Below are 25,173 nucleotides of genomic sequence, written 5' to 3'. Positions count from 1 at the left end.
AAAATGTCATTTGCAGAAGCACTTTTCCTGGTCGAAAGGCTAGGTTATAAACATAAAAACTTTTATGAAAACACCGACGCGGGCGGGTCGGGACAAAACGTAATAAACTGTAAAATGTCCACCACAAAGTTGTATAAAATTGCATGTTGTTTTTACACGTGTTTTAAAAGCATTTCACGGTAACAGGTACGCCGGGTAAAGTGAAACAAATTTAATTTGCATAAGTGTTGTATACGTATAGTTTAGGTACAGCATAGAACGTTATGAGCTTTTATTGTTAGCGTAACGTAGCACATATGGTAACCTGTTTTGCACTAAGCTTCCGTGTAGGGGTGTTGGAAGTCGAAAAAGGACATGCCAATAATAACGCAAGTTTAAATCAAAAATTCCTAGTAAAATAATTCAAATGTAACAGTGAGGGAAAATGAGAGACTATTAGATATAACCTTAATTATTACGAATCAAGGGGTCGATTTAAAGATAAACAAAACTACATATATTCAGGGAAAGAATACCTATTTGAATATAGGTATACTGTAGACTACCTACTGAAATTGACAAGTGCACAACATATATACCACAAAACCTCGGTATCCGTCACCACTTTCCTAATCGAACTGAAATTCTGTCAATACGAGTTTGTATGAAATCTGCCATCTGCTTCCGTCGCGGGGTGAGGTAATTTCATTCGGAGCGGGGTATCCTTTATGTATGAAAAATCGTATGTAAAACCATTTGAAACGTATCTAGTAAAGGTCAATCTTGTGTAGCTAGAGTTGGAATAGCAAATCGTAAAAATAAACCCCAAGGCAAAGACCTAATGTGACAATAATATGAGAACTCGAGCATCAATGACACCGCTATTCATTCGCGCGAACACAGACCCTTAGAAAGCATAATAAAAAATGAATGACCCATTTTAACTCAATTTTGTTTGGGAAATTCAATTATTTCCGTATTCGTCCGTTATGCCCCGGGGTGCCACCGTTACGAACAGATGTTATGCTACAATTTCACTAAATTAACGATCGATTTGAGATTGCCTAGCAGCAGAACAAACATTTTTACAATGGACATGAAAAAGCATTAAATAATAATGCGTATTTATATACGCAACTTAAATACGATATTTAACTTCCTATGCCTAAATCAAAAACTAATATCCAAAGCCAATCTTAACAAGATTGCGGGCATCTAGAAATTATTTAAAACCTATTTTTCACCACATCAGCTCGTAAAAGCTCTCTTTGTACTTACTTCAAAAACAGATAAGAAAGTTGCATTTTATTCACATGTGTGGCAAAGTAATCTGATGCAAATTGAGTTGTTTGCTGATGTTGATTGATATAATTGACTTTTAACTGATGATTTTGAATGATAAATATTTAATAACGTTCATTTGAATTTGATTTATATAATGTTTTACAGTTAGTATTCTCCTCGCGTTGGTGTAGTAAAAAATTGTGTGTTGCAGTTGGGAGCAAAGTTTGTTTAACCCTCGTGCCTTGAAACCTTTCGCTTCCTCGAATAACGCCTGCCGTTAGCTATATTTTACTGTTCTTGTATAAACACGTTGTTTGACCGGGTAGAAGTCATTGGGATCTCCCTGTATTACCCCATACTAACTTATCTTCCATTTCAACTCCATAGGGGATGATTCGCGGAACAAATATATCTTGAAAGCTATCTGTCTGCCAAAATCATCATACCTGAAAAAATTTTGTTCCAGTAGGTAGATCTTATAAATAATATACTTACCTATTATGTACTTACCTACCTCTGTGCATAAAAGCCGGGTATTGTTAAGATTATTATAATTCTTTGTATCACGCTGGCTGGAACGTCACGGTTTCCCCCAACTTCTTTTATGACATGGCGTGATTTGTAGAGCCTGCTTTTAACAGGCCAGCCTTCCGCTCTGAATAACACCTAAGAAAATGAAAATTCCAAGAAATTAATTTTTGTACCAAGGTATATTTTTAAGTTAGGGAAATGGTCGCATGGTACCTATCTTAGAGCAGTGGGTGCTTTGAGCTATTGAGTTTATCCTAAAATCTGAGTGCATTTAATAACCACCGGAGTCACCTTTAAGAGCTTACCGCCCCCTCAGCCGAAAACCTTAATTGCACATTTGTGCAAACCTTTGTATGGACTGACGTTCATCTGACATACATACATACATTTGACGTGCCCCTCCTCCGCAATAATCGGCAGACTGTTTTGTACAGAAAATGACAGACAAGGCGTCTCCAGTTACTAAATGCTCTAAGTCCTAAAATATAGGTAAAACAGCAAGTAGATTACCACCTGCTCTAATATTATGAAACACTGACATAATAATAGGTTTAGGTATGTGTGTATGATATTCCTCAGAGTGATGTTATATTAATATTTGTATTGTGGCTCACATTTATACGAGTACCTAGAAGAATCTTTTTTTTTTGCTGTACTATAAATACGTGGGATACAATTATCGTCAAGATGAACATTCAATTTATTTCTACATACAACATAATTATAATTATATCTATACGAGATCTACATTTACGAACCCAATTGTCAAGCAGAGTTCGCAACGCACACAAATATACTTACTTACAAATTAGAAACTTATTGGGATTTCATAATAGCATTAAGCAAACTGGTAATAAAAATGTCACGACTTAAAGTTTACCGTTTTGTACTTACCCATGAGCAATTAACATTGAAATTCGTGCTAGTATTAAAACTTCTATCGAATTTTATCGGAATAAGAAATCCATTATTCCACCGATTTGGCGCAGCCAGCACACTGCTGCCGATGTCAGTTTGAAAAATACCTATATTAGGTACCAATGGACATATTGAATTATAAGTAAATCCGTTGCACGAAGAAATATCCGCTTTAAGTAACTTAAATAGTTAACTAACGAAATTCACATGTTTAAATATTCTTAAAATGCCTAATACTTTAGTTCATAGTTAATAAATACAATTGTATGATTTCAATTATAATAAAAGTATGCTAGAAACAAAGAAAATTTGACAATTGAAGCCGATGTGAATTCCTCATCAACGGCTGTGGTCTTTCCCCGTCCTTGTCAAATTAAACTTAAATTTACGCCTTGTCTTGTCTCGGGACTCCGGACTATCTGACTAATTGGTTTCTAAACTGTGCCGTCCAGCGAAGTTTTCGAGGTTGGCGAAGTCTTAACCAAACTTCTATTTGTTATTTGTCTCTTACTTCTCTTATCATACCTTTTTGAATATCTAAAGTTAAAATGCTCTTATACATATATAGATATTACTTATTTCAATACCTACATACACGTTGAACAATCAGAAATCAAAATGAGTGTCACTCATAAAAGACGGCGTAATTTTCAGCCACTGTATTCTTACATAAATTCGAAAAGAATGGTGAAACGAACGTTCAATATTTTCCGTGGCCCTTATTTGCATTTTTCCATGTCTCTCAATGTTTTAGTTCATGCACTGGAATACCGAATTGCAATACCAAATCTATAGCGCCCTGTCTCTTTCAATATGAACTATGACAATTGAACACAGACCGTGACGGAAACATTAAAAGTTCGCTTTTCCGTGTAGAAGCTCTGAATTGGAAGCCAATAAATAACTTATTCGGTGTCAATAGGTAAACGGCGCGTCAATATAAATCTTTCAAACTGTTAGGTGCCTTCGCGGGAATGCGACTTGTTTACATATAGGTATTATGTAGAACTGGACCAAGACTTAAATAGTTTATTATGCAAAATAATAATTTGGGGTTTTATTTATGCTTTAGGTACTTGCCAATATTGATGTTACCAATGTGCCACTTTAAGTCATCTGCTTTATTATTAAGTCTACGTGAATATATTTAGTATATTAGATATGTCAGGATCGTAGTAAGTGGAAATCCGTGGTCTCTGCCTACCCCTCCGGGAAATAGGCGTGATTATATGTATGTATGTAATAAGTTACTACAGCCAAAAATCAATTTGATTTAATTATAATTAAGAAAGCATTCCTAGAAATCCAAACCAATTGTCGCCCGTAACATCTTACTTAATTACTAATCCGTTAATCCCCTGCATACGTAATGCGCTTGCTTACCTACACCTACAATTATGTAACATGTATACTAATGAACCGTTCAATTATATCTCGTTATCAGATGATTTAAATAGATAGCAAGCAAGACGATCTTGGGGCGAAACAGCACAAGTGCGCTCTCCAATTACGAATAGTTATTACTGTTACACTTGTTACAGAGAGAGGGAGGTATAGTTGTACTGGTTAGGCAAAGCCTTCGATTTGCCTGCACTTAGTAAATACACTAAGTGTAAGGCCTGAGTGGACGCTCGAAGCGGAGCGTTCGGCGGGGCGTGCAGCGTGGCGTCGAGCTCCCAAGTGATTTGAGCAGCGTGCACTAAGGCCGCTCCTATACGCTTGCATTTGTTTAATATGCACGCCGCACGCCCCGCCCCGCTGCACGCCCAACTCGAGCGTCCACTCAGGCCTTACACTAAGCGCTAAACTGAATAGCTGACATGCTAATCCATAATCCTCGTATTCGACACCAGGAAGCCCTGGAGGTGCTCCGGACGGCCTCGCCAAGGGTCGAGCTGCGCGTCTGCCGGCCTCCCCATGACGTGCTGGAGAGCGTGACCCCGCCCGACCCCCCGACGCCGCCTGCGAGGACCCCTCACCCACCACACTTACCGCTACCGCAGCATCTGCCGTTAGATCCTCTCAACTGTCATCCGATGCACGCAAGGTAAGTTCATTCAAATACTCGTACATTTATCAATAAGTAAATGTTAGCTAAAAACATGAACGCTGATAAGATAACGGTTGCAAACGGGTGAATTTGTACACACAAACATACCTTCATCTACATACACGTTTCAATAATTTATATAAAATTGTTTGAAATTATCGTATTATGATAATGTAATTGTGTTAGACCATCCTTACATTTCCAATATCATTACTCAGGTACATATGTATGAAATTGAGAACCTTCTTTTTTATATCCGTTAAACCTTCAATTAGCAACGTTAAGAAACGAAAAAGATTTATTGAAATCTTATTTTTTTACATATCAATATCAATACATCGATTTCAGAAAATAAGGTAGGTAGGTATGCATATACAAAGCATACATTGTACTAACAAAAGTTAGTAAATTATTATTTCACATCGGATGTGTATTATATCCTGATAAGTGTGTTCTGCTTAATATAATACCTATATATTATCATTTTTAGACTTCCGTAGTGAACTAGGAACACTCATAGTTTTGCCATGTCCATCTGTCTGTCTGTCCGTCCGTGGCTAAGCTCACTAACCGTTAGTGCTAGAAACCTGCAATTTGAAAATATACCTAAATCAATCACGCCGACAAAAAGAGCTAAGTAAATAAAATTTTGAAAAAAGTTTTTTAGTTCAACCCTTATGGTGTGGTCGTGGGATATATCTTTAAAAACGAATAGGGGTTTTCATTAACCATTTTTTGATAAAGTGAATATTTTCGGAAATAATAGGTCCGAAAAAAACATGTGCCCGGTTAAACCGTTTTTGAGTTTTCGCAAAAGTTTTCCCGTTTTCTTAAAAGACGCAGCTCGTAGTACAAGCAGGGATCGGATACCGGTATTTTTTGTATGGGAACGGAAACGGTATTTTTTCGTTCTTTGCTAATTACTTCATTTCTAATTGTGCAATCTAATAATACGAAGTCGTAACCTAAAAACACAACTGAGTCCTACATTTCGAGTATAAAATAATTAAAAAAATATGGTTATTTCTAAGTTTTTGCAAAAAACCGGTTCCGATCCTTGAGTACAAGTGCTGCGAACGTATGTAACTACACGCTCCCTTTTGCTTGTTAGGCTCGACATGCCTTGTTTGATAATGAGACTGCTATATTGTCAATTATATTAACCAATATACTCGTAAATTGTGTACATTCGATAAATTCCCAAGTGACACAACACCGCCCGCGACATGGGTGTTATGAAGACGAATCGATTGACGCGTCATTTGTCAAACTTTGACACATGCTATGGGAAATGAATAGGTACATACATGGTACATACATAGGAATATGTACTTATGTAGCTTATGTAGGTATATGTATGTCACTTTCCAAACTAAGCGGACGGCCGTGCGTGCCGGATCGCGGCGCGGCTATCATACTCATAGTTAATGAATAATTATTTTTAGTTATTTTTAACAAAAAAAAAGTAATCGATGAGGCCGTATAAAAATAATATCTATCTATCTAATACCTTTAAACGAGCAATTCTTGTTTATTTATATATTTATTTATATATTTATATATATATTTCGGGGATCTCGGAAACAGCTCTAACAATTTCGATGTTATTTGCTATATGGGGGTTTTCGGGGGCGAAAAATCGATCTAGCTAGGTCTTATCTCTAGGAAAACGCGCATTTCCGAGTTATTATATGTCACCCAGATATTTACACATTATTAGAAGCAATTATCATGTTAATAGTCCGTGCATAAATAGTTAATTTTTTTTTGAGCGAAGTGTTAATCCTGAGCTATCGAATCGACAAATTAGTTAGACAAAGTACTCAAGATTGATTTCATATTTTTTGGTAACCGTATGATGACCTACAAAAGCGCTACGAATTTTTCAAAACTCTGCTAGCTAAACCCACTGTATCTTAAAACCTACCTATTTGTACCTATATCTCGACAATTCACCTGTCTCGAGTTGCGCGTGTAACCTTCAAACCCTTTTCAGGCCGACACTAACACTTACTACACGTGTTTCCCAACATGCTCGACTAATACAAACGCACACGAAAATTATGCCAGTCTTATTTAATATATATATATTTTCATCTCATGCTCTGAAAGTGACTAGTTGTTGTTCTAAAAAGTGCGCAGAAATTGATACGTTTCTGCTCTAGTGCAGAAAAGTGGTGTACTCGTCTGCGTCCCCGTCCCACGAGCAACTGGGTGGAAACAAAATGGAAAAATTTAATAGTGTATTTATTTCCCCGCCTGGAACAATTGGTAATTGTTCTAATTTGACTAATCCCGCATTGAATCTTTTACTAAACTGCGTTGCCGCGTTGAATTTTGCATTTGCCCCTGTCTAATAAAGACAAATTTCATAGTCACAACATAAGACAAATGACTTACGAGCCTGAAATTGCTATTTTAGGCTTATACGACGTGACTAACGGCAATAGTCGCTACGACGCACACATCACACACAAAGGTCACATCGACCTTTTTGTCTTATAACAAATCGGCAAACACTCGCATTGGCAACAAAATCTAGTATGTAATATATTTATACGGTGGAAATGTTGCCATGCCCATTACCATGCAGTCGCATTATTAGGTACGTATTGCCTATTGCGTTCTTACCTAGTTATTAATTTTGAGCGTTCCGTAGGTAACAAAGAGCAGGTTGCTTTATAACTATTTTACAGCTATCACGACGACTACGGGACGAGATCAAAAACGAAACTAAAACTTATTAACTTACGAATGGGCCTGAACTTTAAGTATAATATACTTTTTCTTTGCTTTATAGGCTACGTGAATACTATCTAAATATACATTCTAATTATAGCGACCGGTGAGTGTGTAAGTGACAAAGTATAATAACTTTTGACTAAAATATCAGTTAAACTGTAATATATTTACCTAAACAAAAATATGTAGCTACACACTTGTAATATAAAGGTGTTTGTACACTTGTATAATAAATAGTAGCATTCAAATAAAAAATTAAGCTTTTTTCTCTCATCCGAAGGGCATTAGTTATAAAGTTTTGATTTATTGATAAGTTGAACATAACATGACAAATAGTATTCTTACATTGTAGCCGCTCGGAAAGACCACAATGTTAAAAGCAGAGTTAATAAAATCGGCCACTTTAATTTATAACTATGTTTTTCCCATCAGGCTATCAGCAACGACTAGCAGTGCGACCACCTCGTCATCTGAAGGCCGAGGGCGGCGCGAGGCGAGCCCCGAACCAGACCGGCGGGAACTCCGTCTACCGGACCTAGACCGCCCGCTCCCCGTCTACGACATACAATACGGGGTACGGAAATTAATAACAACTATGTATACTATAGTTAGGTATTCGTATTACGAAAGTCACTGAAGTGCTTGTGATAACTATCCTGTTTTAGAGTGGAATATTGTTTATTACAGAGTAAAATAAATATTGTAGGCTTTCAAAATGCTTTCAAAACCTACTTTCAACTGTTTTAACTGAGTAAATAAGAAGTTCATGGAAAAAAATTACGAAAATAAAAGCCTGATTCTAGGTATTTAATATTTACTAAGAAGTTGGAAACTTCTATAATTGCGCTTGTTTTCTAAGAATGGCTCAAAATTTATTTAAATTTGATATTTTAGCATCTCGATAATGACCTCTATTAATATTTAAATTAATAACGACCGTACTTTACTAAAAAACACGTAATTAGAACTACACTAACGGCGATGATGAGTAATTTACTCCAGTTGAATACAGATTCAAGTGCACTTTCGTTTATTGAAGCAACTTGATCAGTATCGTAGGTACGTGTTCGGCCCTTCATTTCTCATTTAGGCTAATAGGAATAGGAATGGCGCTCGTCATATAGGATCGCGTTAGCATGAGCTTGGACACGCAAAACCTCTATTGCCCTAATACAGCGGTCGGCAACCCGCAGCCCGCGGGCCGCATGCGGCCCGTGAACCTGTCACTTGCGGCCCGCGAGCCTTCCTGGCTATTTTGTATGTAATATTGACAAACGACAATGTCTGATAAAGTCATAAATATTAACAACGTGCGGCCCGCGCAACTTCGTTAACTACTATGTGGCCCTTGGCTGCTAAAAGGTTGCCGACCGCTGCCCTAATAGATAACGAGGGAAAAACCCTAACCTTTTCCATATTGCTAATATTCAGATAGATACCTATAACATAATACTTGATGAGTTTTCGCCTTTGATATCTAGTAATTTTGCTCCCCTAAGTGGTTAGAGCGAGATTAGACACGCCGTAAAACATAATAGACGAGGCAATTGCCTATTAATATCGCTACGGTAACCTATTACGGTTTCATGTACCCATTAATAAACCTTTTTGTTCACGCCTCAAAGGATGATGGATCGGTGGTAAGTACACGGTTTGATCACTACGAGGAAGGATCAATTCTCGTTAATGCGTTAATTAATAACATTCTAGTCATTAATATGTAATAGTCCTTCCTAGATCCCAGGTTATCGGCATAAATCTTCACACAGATATTTTTTAATGATGCCACCTTTACGACTAAACATTGTACCTAAGTACATATAATATAAGTATAACCATATTATCAGTGCATATTATACATATAAATTGTAAGTAATTGTAATTCACATTATCAAATCGAGAAAATTCGATGAATAATAATGTACCTATATTATAATGAGAGCAATAATAATAATAATGCGTCAGTAGTATGTAGTATAGATTTCTTGAGAAATTGGGCTGACTGGACTTATTTATCAGCCCACACCCAACATATATATGAGCCAGTCGTCGAATTGGGGTAATCTGCCCGTATTCATACAATGCATACGAATTTAGTAATATCTGGTTTGTTCCAGGAGTTCGACATAGTGATGACGAAAGTGAACGGCTCACTGGGTTTCACACTCCGTAAGGAGGACCACAGCGCGCTGGGGCACTACGTGCGCGCCCTGGTGCGCGAGCCCGCGCTCAGCGACGGCCGGATACAGCCCGGCGACCGGATTGTCGCGGTATGTATTGTATACATATATCTACGAGTACTTATTTACCATTTTACTGAAAATCCCAGCCCAGACTACTGAAAATCACTGCCAACTTAGCTTGGTCTAACTCTATCTCTTAAATTTTCACCGCCAGGTGAACGACACACCGATGTCAAACATGTCGCATGCCGCTGCCGTGGCGTTTCTGCGCGCGTGTGGCTCAGAGGTGCGTCTGCGGCTGTACCGCGACCACGCAGCGACACCACTGTCGCCCATGTCGCCCAAGGAGGAGCCTACCGATTCTGACCCACCGCCTCGGCCTAAACCCCCGCTAAGGCAAGTACTAGTCTCCATTACCTGTGTACTGAGAGCACGCGGCCAGACACAGCCGTTCATATCTCCCTAGGGTTGAGCTCCCCTTCGACGCACCAAACGAACCGCGGGCCTAGCCAAAATGACAATCGTTCGCTACTGCACAAACAATTGTCATTTTAGCTAGGCCCCCCAGATCCTCCAAAGCAAGCAAATCGTTTTTAAGAAAAAACATGTAAACGGGTAACTTGTAACGAGCTCAGAAACTCAGAACACTGCAGTATTGCAACAGTCGCACCTTTACCGAAAGTTTTGAGTAGGTACACAAAAGGTATGACGTTTTATTTTATTTTAATCAATAACCTACATTACTAGTTACCTATTAATTGGTGTTAACCATGTATTCAGGGCCGGATCTAGGGTAGAGCGAGTGGAGCGGCCGCTCTAAGCGCCAGATGGCAAGGGGGGCGCCAAAATGGCAAATGAGAAAAAAAAGTGTTAAAAGACGCGAGTGTGGCGGGGACCCAAAATACGCTAGAAAACTTCAATGAAGGGCGCCAAAACCCGATTTCGCTCTACCCTGATCAAGGGCTCGGGCCGGCACTGCATGTATTTCATATATTTTCATAACGTGCCGCAATTTTATTAACGTTTATGAATTCTAATATCTAAGCTATTATCTAGGTTAAGGTTCGCTCTGTGCGTGTGTAGTTTGATTATTTAGTAGCATTCTGCCCCCAGGCCCGAAGCGGTGTCGATGTTGTGCGACCTGGCGGCGCGGCGGCTCACCCCCGACGCGGTGGACGGGTCGCGCTCCCCCTGCCTCTCGCCCCGCAAGTTCCGCAAACTGACCAAGGACAACAACCACTATGAGCAGCCTAATGGTATGCCGATCTGATTATAAACGTCTATTATTAGTTTCCCTTGGACTAATAAAGTACCTAGAGACTAATTTAACAAGCCTCTATGTATTAATATAACTCGCTATGCAGCAGCCTCCTATATGTACAGTGGAACCGATGGAAGTTTTTTTATTGATATTCGTAAAAACCGACGAGTAAATTAAAAATAATTTCGAGTTAAAGGGACCAACGAATATTTCGTATTACAGAGATAATCGCACAACACGTACCAGTCTTATTATTTTCTTAGAGTTACGAAGGTATTTTAGTTAATAACTTCGAGATACTCGTATAGAAAACAGCAGCAGTACTTACTAATAACAATAAGCAACCTTACTAAGCGTTGCAGTAGCGTAAGTGTTGCTGAAGTATTAAGAGCTTTTGGTTTTATAGATATTTGCCATTTTCAAAATTACCCCGCTTTCGAACTACCTATTCGAAGTTACTCCAGTGCACCTTACTGTACTATAGGAATCCGTTGGTTTCTTTGGCGTAGTAAGATTAAATGGTTCAGTTTAGTTCTGGAGATTTAAATAGAAGGGAATAATAGTATTTTTTCTACTCCCGTACTTTTATTTGTCATTTAAAGGGTCGTGCACACACCTTTAAAACCCTACCTTAGTTGTCAAGATAACTCTTAGTCTATTCCCCAAAAAAGAAATTGTGCATACACGCAGTATCTTTTTGGCGATTTTACGATACTTCGTGTAATGACCACTTAAAAAATATTGAATGAAATACAGTGTTGCCAACCTTATTTTAAATGTCATCTCTGACAAATAAGTGAACCATAGACATGTTTTTTTTTTTAATTTCATTCATTCTTTTCCCGCCCGTACTATCAGTTGCATAATAGCATAAAATACTATTATGCAACCGTTGTTTAAGAGAGGTCAAAAAAGGCGAGTGGCGTGAGTAACAATTTGAGGCGAAGCCGAAATTTAACAAATATATTTCATTCAAGAAGTAGCAAAGAATCCTCCGGTAAGGGCGGGAAAAGAATGAATGAAATTAAAAAACATGTCTATGGTTCACTCATCATCTGTCAGAGATGACAATTAAAATTAGGTTGGCAACAATGTATTTCATACAATATTTTTTAAGTGGTGATTACACGAAGTATCGTAAAAGTGCCAAAAAGATACTGCGTGTATGCACGAATACTTTTTTGGGGAATAGACTAAAGACTGGTCTCAACAACTATAAAATAGGGGTTTAAAGATGTGTGCACGACCCTTTAAATGACAAATAAAAGTACGGAAGTAAAAAAATATATATTTCGTATTAACGAGGATTTCGGGTTATCAAGGTTCGAGCTACCGAAATTCCATTGTATGCATTGTAGCACTTAGCACTTCTCCTGTTATACATTGTTATTAGTATCGAACGCATACATACAGTTTATCATATTAATTTATATAATATATGTTAATAATAGAAAGTCCGCAAGCTCTCAAACTAATTTCTCAGCTACTGTTGTGTCACACCTCGGACACTGGCGATCAAATGTATGAAACAAACGCGTTCCTACGCACACAGCCTAAGCTCGTGTAGGTGAACGCGTACCATGCTTGTGTGAGTGAGATAAGACATTGTAGGGTAACTGTGAGGTAACCGATTCCCGAGGTAACCGGGTCTCAGCGGATGGGCGGCACTTTCAACGGGAGGCAGGGAGCGTCCATACTGTATGCTAGTACTCTTTATTATACTGTGGTTGTGTGACAGTCAGTACATACCTAAGCTCAGCAAACTCCTTTTACTAAAGCATATACTTAATATTAATTCTAACTTTGTTGTAAAAATGTAATACCAACCGACGCGCTCTTTCTTTTTTCCGTGAGCAAACACAATAATAATATACAGTAATGTACGTGATACGAGATGAGATATACTTAATGAATTAACTGCTTAAAAACTCAATTTGTGTTGCATATGATCAGATCTAAGCTAATGTTCAATTAGCCAAAGTAATAGTTGGCGTGTTTGTTAGATAAGCAGCATTAAATTTGCATGTTTTATCTTTTAAGTAATAGTTCGGTTGCACACGTAGTTGTTGCAATTTGAATTTTAATCCGGTTCAGTTGGGTATAACATGTTTGTACCTGCAAATGTAGTTACGGATGCTGCGCGGAGGCCCGGCTTATATTACGCTGCAAGCGGACTGTAATATGACCTAACTTCGTCTTAAGCCCGTATTTAATTCCACAAATAACATCATATGGTGCATTAATGAATAGGTACATGAATAAGGTTTCATTTCGAATCAACGAAATTGTAAACAGGATTTTCTAAGCAATGTAATTCACGTATTATTCTCATCGTTATGGCGTGAACTTTTATTTTAATTTTTAATCTTATGTGCCATAAAATCAAACGTTAAGGTCACTTTACGTAATTAATTGTCTCTTTTCTTCTTGTTCGGCGATATACTCTTGTCGTCATGAGTGCCAAGCCTAACAGCTATCCGGTGCCATTCTTCCCTTACAATTCCGCGTCTAGAGTATACAGTACATATCCTAAACCGGTTAGGTTCCTAGGCAGCTGAAGGCTTAAAAATAATATCTAATATAGTCAAGCAGTTTATTTTCTTTGCAAGCCTAGTATACCGTATAACTTATAAACTATACAGAAATTGTATTAACATGCTTACCTACTGGTACATAAATGGTAATTACTTTCATTATTAAAGCAACTTTATTACTTAAACACGTTGAAAAAATATATTGCGAGTAAAATAATGACAACTAAATTAATTTAAATAGTTATGCTAATTAATTTAGCGAATAAAGTCAAGACCACAGGCCATTGGACTTATTTGTTTGGTCTCTGTAATGTTCATTACTTACACCACGGGCCCGATTCTGATTTTGAAATATACATCTATTAGATATCTTTTAGACATTACCAAGATACGATAACGATATGTTTAAGATCTAACCTGTCAAATTTGACATTTGCGCGATTCTGGAGATACTCTTGAACGATTTCCACAAGATATGATTTAGAGATCCAATTCACATCTAATATATATCTAACTCTATCTAACGTAAAAGTGACATTGGTTGCCCGAATTGCGCTGCAAAAGAGAACTAGTTGAAATCTAAACTATAACGTATCTAGTAAACTATAACGGATCTAGTACGTGTCGTCTCTTGTGAATATCTTGAAGTTCGAATACGGCAGCACGTCTCGAACGAAATGAACATCAATCATTTTCAGTAGGTAAAGCAAAAGCTGGAAAATATAGAAAACGTTGAAAAATATTTTAAGATCGGTCGTGGTAAATCAAAATTGAACCATTACTTTTCCTCCCTCGTGTACATTCGCGTGCCACGTGTATTACTGAAGCGCGAGTGTAGCTAAAAGTTTCGTTATTTTATTAGGATAATATAACAAGCAGTTATACCGACTCATTTCGTGCCGTAATAAAAATAAAACTTACTTTGTACTCACAACCAACATTTTCGAGGTCACGCTATACCCACATAGTAAATTAGTAACTGTATTTTAATTAAGTCAAAAATTTTAATGTTAGCTTCTATAATATGTGTCAACATCTTTCATATAAATCTGAGAGGGCCATAGGATCTTCGGAATTAGGTCTTAATTTATTACGTGATGTAGTCATTTGTCTCATTATGACTCCCTAGAGACTAATATAATAAGAGCATGTAAAATGGCCGTGAATACACTCCTCTCATATGAACCTATTATACATTAAAAATCCGTACGGAAAGGTATTTATGTATATAATTTCTTGCTCTTAGTTAATTATTGTAGGAAACTTTAATATTTTTTGTTTTGTTTTAAGTAAAATAGTAATATATGGAGATGACTTGTTATGCGCTCATTAGTTAAGTTATTCGTTAGAAAGTTCTAAGACGGACAAATTCTACACATCGAATAAATCTGATGTATTATAGCTTTGCATTAGGTACTATTTCTCTATGGCTGGCATACGCTACAAATAATCCCAGCTACACCAATGGTAATCGGACTATGTACGATTACCTCCAGCACATATAAAGATTGCTCACACTCGACACCGCCACACAAGTAGGCTCACAACTCGCGCGGCCGCTTTAGAAACTACCACTCAAGCAAAGATTATATCCGCCGGCTAAGCATTGCAACTGTGACTTACATGTTACTTATATTAATATATGATTAGGTTGACCATTTCAAATTATCAATATAAGTTGCATTAATTACTTATACCACTTTCTAAACCAAACCAGAATGCATAGCACAGTTGAAGGATATATTCTTAAGCCAAGTGTTCCACGCAGATGCGCCAACACAACCGCCTGAACTAAAGTCACATATGGAAACTACGGAAAGGCGGGTGTCTCGGGCGCACTCTGTAGCTCTGGCCAGCCCCACCGCCCCGCCGACTTGTAGAAAACAAAAGCTAAGCCTGGCAGGTGAGCCACCATCCCTGCTCACTCGTCGCCCTTGCCCGGGATTTCACTTTTTTCCACTTTCAGACCCCATTTAAATTATTTTCAGTTCAGATCGAAATTAATATTTTCTATTAAATATTGACGAATAACGAGACGGAATAGTATTTATTTAATTTCATAGTTAATATACATAATTATGTACCTACATACGAAGTAGTTAAATGCTTTTTTTATTTGAGTAATACCTATGATGAAGTGGAATTTAGTGGAATATACCTCATAGCTTGAAAATAATCCGAATCAGTTAATAGACGGACTGACGGAACCCAACCATAGTAGTAAGACTATGCGTGCACCGATTGCCTGCTCTCACACATTGGCAAGTTTACCTGTATACGCGTAACAACACCCACACACCGCTCAGACTCACATATATTTACCGCCCTTTCACCCCGAGTCTGCATTCAGCAATAACCATTTGAATTAGTTTAAATTATCCAAATACAATCAGGTTATTCGCGCGTCACGCACATACACCAATCCTTAAAATAACTAGCGAAACTTGGCTCAAAACGAACACTTAATATACAAAATCGTGTAAGTATCATAATTTGTAGTCAGGTAAGGTTTAAGGTTCTCGATCTGCTACTGGTTATATTTGTAAAAGTTCATTTAAAAACAGCGTTAGAACCTACTCTACGCATCAAAATTATCTTCTCTTCTTTAAAAGCGTTACAAAAGGTGATATCTATTTAGAACCTTAAAGATTTACTCGTAATTACATCTATTTGTATAACCAATAGAGGGTGGCAGATTGCTCAAAGTGCATTGTCCTATTCACTAATATTGATATTGACTGTACTGTTCACATAACAAATATGTCAATCATGTTGAACCCATGCCAGTCAAAAATCCGTGTTAAAATAAAATATAACCTCGATGTATCACTGCGAGAGCACATTCTGCTTTTGGTACATTCTCTGATTTAGATAACCGCGGCAAACCTAATGATTTAACGAAATAATCGAAAATGCATGAAATGCCTACCATCTCACATTTATGAAACTATCTTTTTATGACTGACCCTCATAAAATACATTTACGGCTTCTGTCACCATCACCCATGATTCCCATTATTTACATGTCCAGCCCAGCTTGTTTGTCAAATATAGGTAGGTACATGCACCTTACGTAAGTTGTATTTATGACCAAACTTGCGCACATTTTTTTGTATCTAATACATTTGTTTTCTTAGTTGGACGTATTTTACTTATCTGTGTTAAAATACCGTAAAGTATAACAACAAATCCTTTTTATCGGATCGTTAGCATTCAAGCGCTTATTATTTTATTTAACTCCTTTACAAGCAAATGGTCCGTTTAATAGCTTTAAGAGTCCAATTCCTGGCGTCTTCCCGCAATCTTTGTTCTTATAGCGTTACTTCGACACTAAAGTCGTCGTGTTTAATCGTAATGATATGAATTTACGCGTTTATTGTCTTTCATTACAGGCTACATAACATGACATACTTAGGTATACTTATTCTGTAATTTCAGTGCCACCGCACGCATATGAACTAAATAATCTAGACAACGATGCGTTGGACGCTCGCAATGCCTACCAGGAGGACCGGAGCCGGCAGAGATACGAGCCCTCGTTTCCAGTAGACTCTGATGAACCGGTTTCCATGCCAGCTGAACTGTCCAGCGATGAGGCGAGATTTAAACATTCTACTCCCATGTACCAAAGTGCCGTACTGATGACTTCTGACGGAGAAGTTAAGGATGACAGTGAGTATTTATATGTTTTAAATTGGTTTTAATGCAATTATAACAACAATTACCTATACACGTTTTACTGTCGCGGATATTAAGTAGGTACTAGTTTACAGTGGAACACTTATTATTTACGTACTTACCCATACTTAAAAATGAAGAAAAGTCACTTTTGACACTGACATAGGTATCCGTTCCATCTCATATCTTTAGCAAATTTTTGACGTATCTTAAAGTTCAAACCAGGCCGTGTGGCCGTGAGTCTAACATTTAGCACGTCTGTATCAACATAGCTTATCAAACAAATTAGTAACACATTAAAGACTTTGTATTTTAAAATTAGTTTGAGTGTAAGTTTACATCAATTTGATTTTATATACCTATAGGATACCTAATGCATCTGAAACATATTATTATGGCATAGCTATAGTGACTTACGTATTTATTTTTTATCTACCGAAATACTTTATTTAAATGCAATATTTAAACATAAATATTATTGAGCTAGGTACGCCATCTAAATTATTGTTTTAATTATAACGTAGCTAGTAGAAACCTAACGCGGCTCAACAGGTTAGGTTAGCCGCAGACATTTATGGCTGAACTATTAAACAGCCTACTTAATGAGGTAGGCTTTTCAAAATGGCAGCTTTTGGTATGCTTTAAATCAATGCTGGACATTGTGGGTCACCACAAACCGAAAAACAAGCATTCGCTTTCAGAGATACATTAGTTTAATTTATTAATGTGCATCTGTTTTTCCCACGCTCGTTAATAAAACTGATACATTATCATCAGCAATCTGTTAATTGGCTAGATTTGTCAACCGTTTTAAATCTATAAATTTGAGATGATTTAAAAGAGTTTCCATTCTTGTACTTTATATTTATACTAGCGACCCGCCCCGGCTTCGCACGGGTTTACAAAATCCGTTGCGTAGTTTTAAGGATCTAAGCATACATACATACAGACAGACAGACAGCGGGAAGCGACTTTGTTTTATACTATGTAGTGAGTAGTGATGTTATTTATTAGCGCTCACAAACATTAATAATTAAAAGGTTCAAAATTCCGTATAAAATCCAATTCATTCCTTAATTTTATAAGTGAAACTTTCTGATAAGTACGTTGATAAATGTTTATAAGGCCAAGGCCTGAGTGGACGCTCGAGGCGGAGCGTTCGGCGGGGCGTGCAGCGTGGCGTCGGGCTCACAAGTGATTTGAGCAGCGTGCACTAAGGCCGCTCCTATACGTTTGCATTTGTTTAACATGCACGCCGCGCGCCCCGCCCCGCTGCACGCCCAACTCGAGCGTCCACTCAGGCTTTACACTAAGAATGTTAAATAATGTTTAAGGTGGGTTGAAGAAGTGGAAAGCAGTCGCTCTGTCGCCGGATAGCGAGAGGAAAGCGAAGGAAGCGCGGGCGCCGTCGAAGCCGAAGGAGGTCGAAACCGTCCAGAAGGAGAACATACAACCTGACCCGCATAACCTAGACAGCAATCTTTCGGAGCCTACAGTAAGATTTAAATAAATGTCATATACTAAGAAAAAGTGACCAAGGCCTCCAGTGCCCCAGGCTGGAATCGAACCAGCGTCCTCTGCTATCGCGGCAGGTGCCTATGCCATTCGGCCACTGAGCCACAGCGGCATAGGTCGAATTTTTCCAAGTATATGCACTTCTTACTGAAGGCTTATGGCTACAGTAAGATTCTTAAACATATCCTTAATCTCTATTTCTAACGTACAATAAGTTTTAATATTTGTTTTGTAAAGTCAATGGTTGCCTCGTTTGTTTATGCCAATCAGAGTCTTGCTAACTCATAGTCGGCTCATAGTGATTTTTGATACATCTTTGAGTTCATTTTCCTGTGCATATTTTTTCATAAGCATACATTTTGGGATATTGTCCATAAATTGTTTTTATTCCTATTCAATTTCCTGATTATTTTGGGTACGAACGGTACATTTGTGTTAATGGATTGCTTGGTAGTCTTTAATCTATCCTGTAGGCGGTTGATTGACTGACATGCTGTCATTATAAAAGATGACTCACGTTAGACCGGGCCGTGTCCGGGCCGGAGCTTCCGGCGCTTACTTTTGTATGACAGATGACAGGAGATCACGTGATGCTTTCCATAGAAAACGAAGCTCCGGAAACTCCGGCCCGGACATTTACAAGATAGATATTTTACAAGGATTAGAGTAAAAAGTTTGTTGCCAATCTTCCCCTCACTTTCTATTATTCTCGAGACGAGTATAAGAGTGAATTCGGTGTTCCAGATAGTGACGGTGGAGCTGAACCGCGGGTGGAACAGCAGGCTGGGGTTCAGCGTGCAGAGCCACCCGGAGTCGGGGCAGAGCTACATCTCCGCCGTGTACAGCGACAGCGTCGCCGCACGCGACGGCCGGCTGCGACGGGGTGACGTCATCCTGCAGGTACGAGTAGCTGTACTAGCTTTACAGTCTGACCTGACCGCGTTGGAACAAGCGGCTTAGGTCCAGTATGCTCAGTTGTCCCACGAATAGCTTTGCTATAAGAGTTATAAGACAACTGTTGTTGATAAAAAAACTAAAGGATGTTGTATGTAAAGTCCCAACCCGCATTTGGCCCGCTTCGGGACCATAGCCCAAGCCCTCTCGCGCGTGACACAAGACCAACAGTAGTACGTATACAGGCTGAATAATTATTATATTGCATTAAATATTCCTCCATGTTTGCCAATAATTTATTCAAATAAGTTACTTAAATTTCAGGTGAACGATGAAAATGTGACGTCAATGAAAACTCCAGAAGTAATAGACTTGCTCCGGTTGCTCCGCGGCTCTATCTGCATCACCGTGCTGAGGCCTCCGAACCCACTGTGAACGCGACAACCAATCACCGTGCTGAGGCCTCCGAATCCACAGTGAACACGACAACCAACCACCGTGCTGAGGCCTTCGAACCCACAGTGAACGCGACAACCAACCACCGTGCTGAGGCCTCCGAACACACAGTGAACGCGACAACCAACCACCGTGCTGAGGCCTCCGAACCCACAGTGAACGCGACAACCAACCACCGTGCTGAGGCCTCCGAACCCACAGTGAACGCGACAACCAACCACCGTGCTGAGGCCTCCGAACCCACAGTGAACGCAACTACCAATCACCGTGCTGAGGCCTCCGAACCCACAGTGAACGCGACAACCAACCACCGTGCTGAGGCCTCCGAACCCACAGTGAACGCGACAACCAATCACCGTGCTGAGGCCTCCGAACCCACAGTGAACGCGACAACCAACCACCGTGCTGAGGCCTCCGAACCCACAGTGAACACGACAACCAATCACCGTGCTGAGGCCTCCGAACCCACAGTGAACGCGACAACCAACCACCGTGCTGAGGCCTCCGAACCCACAGTGAACGCGACGACCAACCACCGTGCTGAGGCCTCCGAACCCACTGTAAACGCGACAACCAATCACCGTGCTGAGGCCTCCGAACCCACAGTGAACGCGACAACCAACCACCGTGCTGAGGCCTCCGAACCCACAGTGAACACGACAACCAACTACCTAAGTCCAAAGAATAGTATCTTCAATATATCTTTAAGATAGATGCGTTAGGCCTAAATGGAATGGCTAAACTTTCATTCTCTGGTCTATTTCAAGCTTTTTGACTAAGAAGTGCATAAGCCAATAGTTGTGTTTTTATTATCAATTGGCTTATTAACAAGTGCCACGCAACATATCTGATTGATGTATCTCCAATTCTCCAGTAATCTAAAATAATCTCTATCTGTAAGCTTAAAAGATATGAAATTTATTTGCGTGGTTTAACATTTCACAATTACTGAGCAATGACTCTTAAAAATCTGTTTAAAGTTCCTAAGCTTTGGCTCAGAATTTATTCCACGTCAGCCCGAGAAACTATAGATTTTTAATAGGATATCTAACATGTAATAATACACTATTATTGTTAATAAGTTACCTTATACATAGTATACATATGTTAACTTGCGGAATTGATCTCTTTAGGATTCTCAAATTTAATTCAAGTTTTATTAAATTGTAATTATAAAGAGTAATACGTTATTTAAATAAAATGTATCTACCATCACACGACCAACCTTGCGCAACGAATAAAGTATCAAATTATTTTCAACCTATAAAAACTGTTAGTATTTATACTTAGTGTTTTTAATAATTTTCTTGTCATGTATAACGTTACTTACTGACTTTACATGTAATGAAAGTGCATTCCACAAGATTGTACATAATGTAACATAAAATAATATAAAAGGTAGTTTGTCGTAGCGGATCCACCGTAGTCAAATGTAGCATCACAAATGATAACTTGAAGTGGTACCATAGACGGGTGCATTGTATGGTGTGTCCGTAGATCTATGATAATAGTAGTGTGCAACGAGAGCATGAAACAATCCTTTTGACAATTCAAATTGGCTTGCTCGAGCTATAAACTCTGCTTTTGACTACGATTGGGTTGAAAATAAATAGAAATTTTATGTATTTAAAGTTAATTTATTAGGGCGAGCGAAGCGAGCCCTATCACTATTCGACAAACTATGCATTCTTGTGGTACACTTTACGGAAAAACTACTGCACTGTTAGGTTTGAGATTTAACATAGTAATTTAAATTCATGTCTAGATGTGTTATCAAACATAAAAATATAATTTTATAAAACTAAAAAAATAAAATAATGTAATAAAACTTTGTATTACTACTAGCGCCATCTGTTGACAAAATAATGAATTAGCATTGTGTAATTATTTATTTCTCTAACAGATGGCGTTAGGTAGTATATAAATAAATAAATATTGGACATTCTTATACAAATTGACTAAGCCCCAGAAAAGCTCAAGAAGGTTGTGTTGTGGGTACTCAAACAACGATATCTATATATGTGGTGTTTTATATGTGGGTTAACATTTTGGATTCAGACCCACCTCGCTTCGCTTGGTTTGATTCCCAATTTAGCAATTAAGTTTCTGTGAATACCTACTAGAATAATCAATCTTGCTGTATATTTGTCGCAGTATTACATTACGGCTAGCCGTTTTCAAAAACAGGGGCGTTTTGAAATGCGGCGGTTTAACGATTAGCCGGATTGAATGCGGCTGAATGAGAATCCGCCGGAAGGTATTTGGCGCCATACGTTCTTCAACACGGCTAGCCGTAATGTAATACAGCGAGTCATTAGCCGCCGCTTTGACAAGTTTGTTAGGTAGCTTCAGATGCCCGAAGGGCAAACCGCCCAAAAATAGGAGCCCCGCTTGCGGGGCTCCGTCTATTTACGTTGTGAAGGAAATGTTTTGGAAAAGAAACACATGTAGTGCGTTGGGACCATGGTAAAATAAATTAAATTGCAAACATTGTCAAACTCCGGTTACGTAGGCGACCGAAAGAACTGGTCACTCTACAATCTAAATAGTAGTACGAAGCGGCGTAGGCCGCCTTATTGAAGAACGTATCGCAATGACAATCCGGCTACTCATCGAACCGCCGCATTTCAAAACGCCCCTGTTTGTGAAGTTTGTCAGCTTATTCTTATTATTTCTTACATAGGGGAGGGAGGGGGTCAAAAACTGGCAAAAATTGTCTTACGTAATTAATGAATGGCGCCTTTAGTGTTCCTATTGGTTGTAACTGCTAAAATTATAGATTAAGTTTAGATCATATCATATTAATACAAACTTCAGTGACTTAGGCCCGATACACGACTGCAACTTGTATGGAACTGCAACATATATAGACATACGCTGTTTTGGACTTCCGACTCGTCATGTGATCACTGGGTAGACCAGTTAAGTACCCAATATAGCTGATGCTGAACCCTGACAGTACCTAGTGGAGCCATAGATGTAAGTAAAATGAGGTAGATATGGTACCAAGCGCACGATTGTGAGCCATTAATATAGGTTACGAAACCTATAATATTTAGTTAGTCGTATGGGTGACGCCAACCTGTCAAGTTGTCAAAATCGTTGACTCAATGACCTTTATGCAGACGTGTGACGTTCATAGTTGACAAAACTAAAATTTGATCCAAGTGATTCCGAGTGGAAGAGCAATTCCCAAGATAGAGCTGATGCTGAACCTTGGCTGTACCTAGTGGAACTCAGGTTTGTTGCAACATAGGCACACGCTGTTTTGGTCATCGGACTCGTATCTATGAGCACTTAGGAGAGTAGTACCCAAGATAAAGCTAATGCTGAACCCTGGCTGTGCTTATTGGAACTCAGGTTTGGTGCAACGTAGGCACATGCTGTTTTGATCATCCGACTCGTCTTGATGAGCACTTAGGAGATTAGTACCCAAGATAGAGCTGATGCTGAACCCTGGCTGTACCTAGTGGAACTCAGGTTTGGTGCAACGTAGGCACACGCTGTTTTGGTCATCTGACACGTCTTGATGAGCACTTAGAAGAGCAGTACCCAAGATAGAGCTGATGCTGAACCCTGGCTTGTGTGTGTGTGTGTGTGTGTGTGTGTGTGTGTGTGTGTGTGTGTGTGTGTGTGTGTGTGTGTTTATGTGCGGAGCAGTGTGATTATCGCCAGTAGGTATCCAGACGAGATAGTTTTTCGCTCAATTGTGTGGTGTGGACGCAAAAATTAAATTCAAGGACATTGGCTCGCTGACGCAACGTTATGTAGGAAAGCCATTTAGTTTCCTTACAACAAGTACTGGGCGACCGTGTAGGATGTAATAAGCGCTTATGAAATTATATATTACGTGTGGATGATATTGGCAATTTGATTTTGTCGTCTGGACACGTTTTTAATGGACAAAGTAAAAGCTGTGACAGACAGGCGTACCGGACAGCAACCGGGGTCCGGTTAGTATATTTCTTTCTTACTTATTACGTACCCACTTGATCGAACATGAAACAAGCCTCGGAATGGATCTAAGTCGCGATCCGGTACGTTTAGGTAGAAAAACTCCGCGAGCCCTTACAAAGCTCTGCTTTTTGCTAGTTATATTAAAATTCGTAGCACCTTGATCCTACAGACCTACACGAACGGGAGTAGAGGTCAGGCGGCACTTGCCTGGGGTGGGTTGTGGCAGTGGGCTCGATTGTAACGATAATGTGGTCTTAGAAGAATATATATTTATTCAATACAGCGTGAAAACCTACTTTATGCAGTGCAGCCCATTTCCTCCCTTAAAGACACCTTAACTTTACGAGCATGAGAAGTGCAGCACTTATGGAAATAATTTATTAAACCTTAGCAGGCGTGTCTCACTCCGCGATTTCGTCGCTTTGCTACAGGTAGCTAAAAGTACATCCGTTCGGCCCCAATTTTGGGTAAAGCCATAAGCCGCGCGTGGCGCTGTCGCCACCTAGCGGCCATATCTGTGCTGATCGTATCAGACGCGTTTTGTTAGAGAGTGAGTCTTCTGTATTTAGTACTCTATTATTTATTCTGTGACCTTAGTAAAGTCAGACCCAATAACGGAATACATATTGGTAACATAAAGTAAATTTTAATGCACACCACAGTTTCCAATAAGTACTGAAAATTCTAGTCAAATCTAAATTATAATCGAAATAATCTCGTTGTAGTCTTTGATTATAAATAAATATAATGATATTGAGTATTCTTAAACACGTAGAGATTTTGAAAAACCTATATTATACATAGATAAAAAAGTACTCACAGAGAGTTATATTAAATAGATCGTTCTTAAATGATTTCTTATAAAGGTGTTGTTAACTCAAAAGATTTTATCGACAAATCAACTCAATAAATCTATTTTATTATTATGATAAATATTAGACTTTAAGGTGAAAATGTAGAAAATCCTTGCACATAATAAACCTGAACGAACGAAACAACTGATATTCTAAAATTATTGTGATGGATATGTGTTAATATTAACTACTGTAAATGTGACTTCTAGAGTAAAGAGTACATAGTCTGTTGCCGTTAGGTAAAGTCAAGTAAAATGAATGTCTATAGGACGATTCTCCATATTCAAACACTCGGTTATTGTCAACATGGAAAGTTGTAGAACGAAACTCATACGTG

The 25,173-nt window shown here is 38.7% G+C and overlaps 1 protein-coding gene across 3 annotated transcripts in view; it reads left to right on the top strand.

Moving 5' to 3' along the window:
* LOC134649151 (uncharacterized) overlaps positions 1 to 20,013 on the top strand; it is a 110,706-nt gene extending 90,693 nt beyond the window's left edge. The window contains exons 5-15 of one of the 3 annotated variants that reach the window (XM_063503866.1): positions 4,566 to 4,759; positions 7,937 to 8,078; positions 9,130 to 9,144; positions 9,622 to 9,774; positions 9,902 to 10,083; positions 10,801 to 10,943; positions 15,251 to 15,385; positions 16,921 to 17,154; positions 18,495 to 18,655; positions 19,420 to 19,575; positions 19,894 to 20,013. In XM_063503866.1, coding sequence (XP_063359936.1) covers positions 4,566 to 4,759; positions 7,937 to 8,078; positions 9,130 to 9,144; positions 9,622 to 9,774; positions 9,902 to 10,083; positions 10,801 to 10,943; positions 15,251 to 15,385; positions 16,921 to 17,154; positions 18,495 to 18,655; positions 19,420 to 19,575; positions 19,894 to 20,004 — 1,626 coding nt within the window. In that variant the 3' untranslated portion in view covers positions 20,005 to 20,013. The remainder of the gene's footprint in view (positions 1 to 4,565; positions 4,760 to 7,936; positions 8,079 to 9,129; positions 9,145 to 9,621; positions 9,775 to 9,901; positions 10,084 to 10,800; positions 10,944 to 15,250; positions 15,386 to 16,920; positions 17,155 to 18,494; positions 18,656 to 19,419; positions 19,576 to 19,893) is intronic. The other 2 variants (XM_063503879.1, XM_063503872.1) reach the window with 2 other exon arrangements.
* The last annotated feature ends 5,160 nt before the right edge of the window (positions 20,014 to 25,173 follow it).

Source organism: Cydia amplana, chromosome 1 (genome assembly GCF_948474715.1).
Source record: "Cydia amplana chromosome 1, ilCydAmpl1.1, whole genome shotgun sequence".
In the NCBI taxonomy this organism is placed as follows: Eukaryota; Metazoa; Arthropoda; class Insecta; order Lepidoptera; family Tortricidae; genus Cydia; species Cydia amplana.
Note: the sequence above shows the minus strand (reverse complement) of the source record. Positions and strands in the feature narration are given on the sequence as shown.